The following is a 7,226-nucleotide window of genomic DNA, read 5'->3' on the forward strand; positions in this document are numbered from 1 at the left end:
TCATAAGGGTACACTCCTTTACGAAGAACCAAATCCATGTGATCAGATGCGACAATCTTTTGAGTTTCAATAAAATGTTCTCTTTGCAAATTAGCTGTCAATTTCTCTAAACTAGAAGCCATGAATCTGAAAGAGTCTACAAACCTTAATTTTATTTTACCCACTTTTTTCGAAAAACTAATAAATTTCTCCGTACTTGTAGCTAAAACATCAATCGCCCCTTTGTCTCTACCTAATTCAGGAATTATGAAATGAGAGTCATATCCACTTAAATTGTGGAACACTATTGGGATAAACTTTGGTAATTTAAAATTAATGTTACAACTGTTGCAAGCAGGGCCTTTGTAAAAACCAGTCAGGTGATCATGATCCCGAACACGCCTGTTGTCTTCTGTAAAACTACAGTCACAAAGGTAACATCTATCCGCACTTTCATGGAATGTCAATTCATCATGTGTAAGATTAATCATTGGAACTACATAACTATACAGTTTTTCCACCTTATTAGCTATATCATAAAGGTTATCTACAAATGACTTAGCAGCATTTTCACCGCGATATACAAGTGGTTGGGTTGTCAACCCGTACTGACGTAAATGATCTTCATCCAAAGTTGATTTAAGCATTAAACAAAAGCTGTTTGGTTCATGAAATTGAATTTTTTTAATTTTGCTTTGATCACACTCATCTAAAACTAAAGGAACTAACGATGACTCAAAGTCTGCATATATAACAATTGGTATTCGATATTGTTGAGCCGTTTTGTTGAATTTAATAAAAGCTCTATTAGGGTGAGGTAATTTAACCCTTACTTCGTCCTTACTATTGCAGAGACGTTGGTGGTCAAGTAACCATTCCTTACCCCCCAAATGAAATGGTTTGGCAGCGTAGCAAAAACACCGTTTGCAAATGGTGAGACTCATCTTCCTTTTGGATAACTGTCTTGATAAAAGTGCGTAAAAGTTTTTTATGTAAACATAATGTGAGATTTTACCATTTGTAAGAAGTAAAAGATCTGTATGGTCTCTACGTTCATGAGATGTAATCTGAATAGGAAACACATTATTAGACTCATCCAATCCATACACATTAACGGATGAATTAAGATTTTGTTTTTCGAATTTCTTGATATCTTTTAAAGACACTGGGTAAACCAAACCTGTAAAATTATATTTATGAGCCACTTCACTATAATAACGGCTTGGTCTATAGGCGTGCCTGTCTTCAACAAACTTTGCTAAAACAGCATACTTAAAACACTCATTGTCTTCATTTTGAACATTTATGCAAGTTCTTGTATTAGCAATCTTTTTGGGCAGTGGGATGAAACTACTACCTCTATCACCATACCCATGTTTATGTACACGTATATCTAAGCTGTCTACGCTTAACAAAGACCACCCAGATCCTCTTCCTTCATGTTCAGATATTTTAACAACAATTTCTTCCAAGCAACTGTCGACTTCAGCCTCCAGATCAGTGGTTACCATGATGGATTTATTTCGTGTTATAAACCCCCGAGGGGACACCTCATTTTGTACATTTGTAAATCTAGTGTCCAAGAGCAAGCCAAATTTGATAAAATTAAGTCTGGTTAGTTCCTGTTGTAGTGTTTTTATGATAAGGGGTTTAGCTTTTAAAATAAAATCTGACAAATCATAATTTGTATTAGAAATTTTGAAATGGTTTACTATGGCTTTAGGAAATGCTTGGGCTAATATTTCTACTGATAATTGTTGGTTTGGTGGTGCATACTGTATAACTGTTGGTCTGTTCTGTTGTAAGAAGGGGTCTTCAATCAAATCTTCATATTCCATAGGTGTTGAAGATTCATTAGACATATGTAATAGTTCATTATGAATATTGAGGAGAAATTCATCCTCAAAAGACTCATGACAATTTTCACATTGATACATTTTCGTAGTTTAAGACACTACTAAGGAAACTAGCTACATTACACACTGCATGGTTGTGTTCATAGGAATGATATCAGTTGCGTGCGTGACTTATATATATAACACAGTGTATAACCCCCCACTCTATTTATTCAATAAGGGGGAGGGGATTAGACCCCAACCCTTTCCACCAATGGCATAAGTATTTTATGGTGGTGGTGGGGGTCGTGGCGGGATTTTATAATAACGCAGGAAGCAGCATTATAGCTTACATATTCGCAATGCCTCCTACGGACCACACGAACCTTACTGGAGTAGAGCCTCGAATCTGGGAGACTGATTTTGATGAAGCACAAAATGAAAGTGATACAGAAAACGACGAGGACTTGCAAGAGATGCTAGAGGAAGAACAACTGGACGAGGATGTGAACAACGAACAAGGTCAACCCACACCGAACAATGAATTTCATTCGGACTACTGTGAAACACCAAAGATTCCAGTTCAAGCAGATGAAGTTGAAAATGGAGAAAATAAACTTTGTCGAGTATTACAGTTTTGTGGCAATGTTCGAAGAAGATTATCCTTTAGTTCAGAGAGTGAATCTGAAAATATGTAGCTTTTTACCATTTTTTAAAAACTCTTCAGTTTAACCTTGACCTAATTGTTGGACACAGTTAATCAAGCTAATAGCATCATTACATATTACATCTTAGCAATTTTTAAGTCATGGTGACGTAGCAGAACAAACTATTTGCAATGTTAAAAACATAAAATTCTGGTATATTTATTCCTATTCTTGCTACAAAACGAATGTAGACAAAGTATTATGGCTACTAATAATTTATATATTCATTGGCTATGTCTAATAAAATTCAACACTACTTAAGTATAAATTTGACAACAACTAAAAAGTTTTGTGGTAATTTTCGAAGAAGTTTATCCTTTAGTTCAGAGAGTGAATCAGAAGATATGTAGCTGATTTTATTATTTTTTAAAAACTCTTCAGTTTAACCTTGACCTAATTGTTGGACAAAGTTATTAAGCTAATAAAATTTCCGCAACTGTATTGATCATAAAAACGATACATCTTTACGTCTTAGTAATTTGCAATATTAAAAATGGATCAGTAGGGGTTTTAATAAGAAAAACCAAACATAGAAACTTCTATCATATTTATTTCCATACTAAAAAACGAATGGTAACAAAGTATTATGGTTGCTAACCATTTATATGTTTGTTTTCTATGTCTTGTAAAGTTCAACACTACTTAAGTATAAAATGTACAACTACTATTCAAGTAAACCTGTTAACAAAGATGAAATGTAAAGGAATTAACCTTAAACAGTTAATGCAAATAAATTTTGTGTTTGTATGCCTAGATGCCTTTGAGGATTATGAAAATATATTGAGTTATATCATAAAGTGTTACACTTAATTTATACACAATGGCAATGAAGATCTTTTTGCAAAACACGAGATAAACATAATATATCTTTTAAATGTCCTTAGAATAGTTAATTTTACAATATAGAAAAATGTTGATGTAATATTGGACAACTTGAACAATCAATATGTTTTCTAAAATAACTTTATCAAAATATTATACATGAAACTTTGCGAACACATTGTTAGGATATAACAAATTTGTTTCTAATGTTTTATGAATAAATTAGATGGAAATCTCTGATTAAAATAATCTATTTCTAAAATCTCAAGGTCACTCTTTAAATGCAAAAATTGGGAACGCATTTGTTAGGCTATAACAAATGCGTTCCCAATTTTTGCATACTAAAGGAGAATTTAGAGGATAATTAAGATCAATTTGAAACTAAACCAATTTATAATGTTACAGATGCCCATCCCGAAGACCGATCACGAATTATGTAGTATCGGTGGGTTGTATTCGGGATGGTCATGCCTCTGGGTAATTTAAGTCGGAACCTGTCATTTCCTTCTCTTAAAATGACTTCACCGTTTGGTGTCATCAAAAGAATTTCGAATTTACGATTTTTGGGTAGCCTATCAATTCTGGTTTTTTTAGCTTGAATTTGTGGTGGACGACAGGGTCGAGCAAAGCCTGACGTTCGTGGTTGGCTAGGCAAAATCTTGTCTATCACAACAACACGTGAGGTGCTCGGTGTTGGATCAGATGTACAAGATTTTTCCTGAGCCTGGCTTTTGACGATTATTGATGGTCTTTCAAATGACTGAGGATTGGTAGCGACAGGTTTGCTGCTAATAATTTTAGGTTGAGTGGGTACCATCCTGCTTTTCCCCTTAGTGTGGAGGCTGCACACATTAGCATCAGAAAAGCAGGACTTTTCACAACGCTCACCTTTTTTCACCCCTTTTTGGAAAATATAAGAACATTGTGGCTTGGGCTTAAATGCAGCTCGTCTTTTGGCCATGAGTTTTACCAATTTTTCAGAAGGGTTTGAATGGGGGGGAAGGGATTCTTTTGAGGATTCAGTTTTAGTAAAGAGTTTTCTAACAACGGTGGGTGCAGCAGGGAGGGATTTGGGTGGGGGGTTTGGAATGGTAATTTCAGGAGAATCTATGTCAGGCATTTGGTTCGAGGAGGAATTTAAATTAGGAAGAGTTAGGCTATGTGGTTGAGGTTTTGGAGATGGCTTACGTTTGGGAGTGGATGGCTTTTCTGGAGATTTAATAGGAGATAGCAAGGAGAGAATTATGGGAGAGAGAAGCATGGATAGAGGGGACTTAATTGTTTGATTTTTGGGCGATGACGTAGAAGAAGAGGACGAGGACGATGAAGAAGACGAGGAAGATGATGACGAAGAAGAAGAAGAGGAAGACGATGAATCAGACCGTTTCTTCGACGAAGTGTTACCAGAAGAAGGTTTCTTCAATCTATCTTCAAACAAAGCAGAAGAAGATCCTGGCTGCGAAAGAGTCTTGGCGGCAAGGGAAGATTGAGTTGATATTGTAGTTGTTTTCTTTGCATCGTCAGACAAAGCAGATGAAGAGGATCCCGGCTGCGACAGAGTCTTGCCTGGCTGCGAAAGAGTCTTGGCGGCAGATGAAGAGGATCCCGGCTGCGACAGAGTCTTGTTGACCAGGGTTTCAGAAGGAGTTGATGATTTCATCTTCTTAACACCTCCAGTCAACGCCTCCTGAAGTTTAGATCTCTTCATGCCTGCCACTGGCTTCATTGGCTTGGTAGTCTTTCTTAAGCAGGGGTCCATGGCTTTTCTGCAGGCTGGCAACAGAATGATGTTATTAACCAATATGCTCTCTCATTTATACCCACCCTAAGTGGTGGGGGATATAGATAGACAGAGTGGGGGAAGATTTGAGTGTGGTAAAGAGGTGGGGGAATAAGTACATCTAAAAGGAGGAGTTGCATGTGGGCAGAGAAACTATTTTAAAGATAAAGTTTCAAACAACCAATAATACAAGTAGGTCAAGGTCATTAGTTATTTAAAAAAAACATGCAAAGATTCAAACCACTAACACCAAGTCACAACTACTAAAGCAAATTATCTAGCAAGAAAGACTAAACAGTACATGCATGAAGAACTTTTAGACATATAACATAGGCAAGGGCTTGAAAGGAGCAGCTTGGGTTTACCATTGCTGTATGTTAAGGAAGGGTAGAAATGGGACTTGGTTTGACCACTGTCGCATGTTCAGGAAGGATTTAAATACAACTTGGTTTGACCACTGTTGTATGTAAAGGATGGATAGAAATGCAACTTGGTTTGACCACTGTCGCATGTTCAGGAAGGATTTAAATACAACTTGGTTTGACCACTGTTGTATGTAAAGGATGGATAGAAATGCAACTTGGTTTGACCACTGTCGCATGTTCAGGAAGGATTTAAATACAACTTGGTTTGACCACTGTTGTATGTAAAGGATGGATAGAAATGCAACTTGGTTTGACCACTGTCGCATGTTCAGGAAGGATTTAAATACAACTTGGTTTGACCACTGTTGTATGTAAAGGATGGATAGAAATGCAACTTGGTTTGACCACTGTCGCATGTTCAGGAAGGATTTAAATACAACTTGGTTTGACCACTGTTGTATGTAAAGGATGGATAGAAATGCAACTTGGTTTGACCACTGTCGCATGTTCAGGAAGGATTTAAATACAACTTGGTTTGACCACTGTTGTATGTAAAGGATGGATAGAAATGCAACTTGGTTTGACCACTGTCGCATGTTCAGGAAGGATTTAAATACAACTTGGTTTGACCACTGTTGTATGTAAAGGATGGATAGAAATGCAACTTGGTTTGACCACTGTCGCATGTTCAGGAAGGATTTAAATACAACTTGGTTTGACCACTGTTGTATGTAAAGGATGGATAGAAATGCAACTTGGTTTGACCACTGTCGCATGATAAAGATTCATTCAAACCCTAGATAGACAAGGGTTTGAAAGGAGACAGAACATGATGTGTACCGTGCGAGTACACAAGATGTAGTGAGGTTTGAAAGAGATTCAACTAGTTTTGTGCGCTCTGGTGGGGGGTTGGACTAAGTGGAGGCGTGGTCTACTCAGCCAATCACAGGACAGGTAGCGTAGTGGGGACGGGGCTTGCTGGAGGCGTGGTCTACCCACCCAATCAAAGGATATGAGGTGTAGTGGGGGACTAGCAAGAGCAGCCATTAATTATTAATATTTATTTTGATATTAATATTATTTGAAAGATAGCGGAATAGCCGTTTTAATAATCCAAAACAAGATACGTGATTTTATAATACTTATGGAGATGCAAATTACAATTTAAAATATATTTTTTGGCTTAAGAATGTTCAATAATACAAGAAACAATAAGAACGAGATATGAAGTAAATTAAATTATTAACCGAGCTAAGTAAAATAAACACATAACAATCGTAGCATTTTACAAATACTATTAACTAAAATATATTTAGTTGTACATGTATTTTTTAAGGAAAGATTACAAAGAGATAGAAACCATCTGAACTATGCGTAAACTAAGATTTTTCAAATAATTACCTGTAGTAAATCAGGAATACTCCGTGTTTCAAGTAAAGCTGCGTTAGTTAACTCTAGAAGAAAAAAAAACACATTAAGCAATTAAGTATTAGAACCATTTTATATGTTTATTTTGAGAAGAACAAATCATATGTTAAGAAAATCGTATAAAAAACAACCAATTTAATCGAGCTATATTTTAATAAAGTCAGCAACTGACTATGAGAAGTACCTTGATTAATATTATAATTTAAGAGCATAACAAAAAGTGAAACAATTCATGTACGTGAGAAAGCAATTTGAGATAAAAGAACAAAGAATAATTTAATATAAATACTATTAACTAAAATATATTTAG

The 7,226-nt window shown here is 35.8% G+C and overlaps 1 protein-coding gene across 1 annotated transcript; it reads right to left on the bottom strand.

Annotated features, from left to right (window-relative positions):
* Positions 1-3,734: 3,734 nt before the first annotated feature.
* LOC128982446 (uncharacterized protein DDB_G0271670-like) lies at positions 3,735-6,944 on the bottom strand. Its single transcript, XM_054401406.1, has 2 exons — positions 6,890-6,944; positions 3,735-5,116 (listed from the first exon to the last, which is right to left on the bottom strand). Exon 2 carries the CDS (start codon positions 5,100-5,102, stop codon positions 3,735-3,737), a length of 1,368 nt encoding a protein of 455 aa, XP_054257381.1. The 5' UTR covers positions 5,103-5,116; positions 6,890-6,944.
* Positions 6,945-7,226: the final 282 nt, after the last annotated feature.

Source organism: Macrosteles quadrilineatus, unplaced genomic scaffold (assembly GCF_028750875.1).
Source record: "Macrosteles quadrilineatus isolate MER2022 unplaced genomic scaffold, UCM_ALF_1.0 Scaffold_343__1_contigs__length_92190, whole genome shotgun sequence".
NCBI lineage: Eukaryota > Metazoa > Arthropoda > Insecta > Hemiptera > Cicadellidae > Macrosteles > Macrosteles quadrilineatus.

What these genes read in the sequence shown, in the direction of transcription:
- LOC128982446 (XM_054401406.1), bottom strand. Translation starts at nt 5,102, where the DNA reads ATGGACCCCTGCTTAAGAAAGACTACCAAGCCAATGAAGCCAGTGGCA.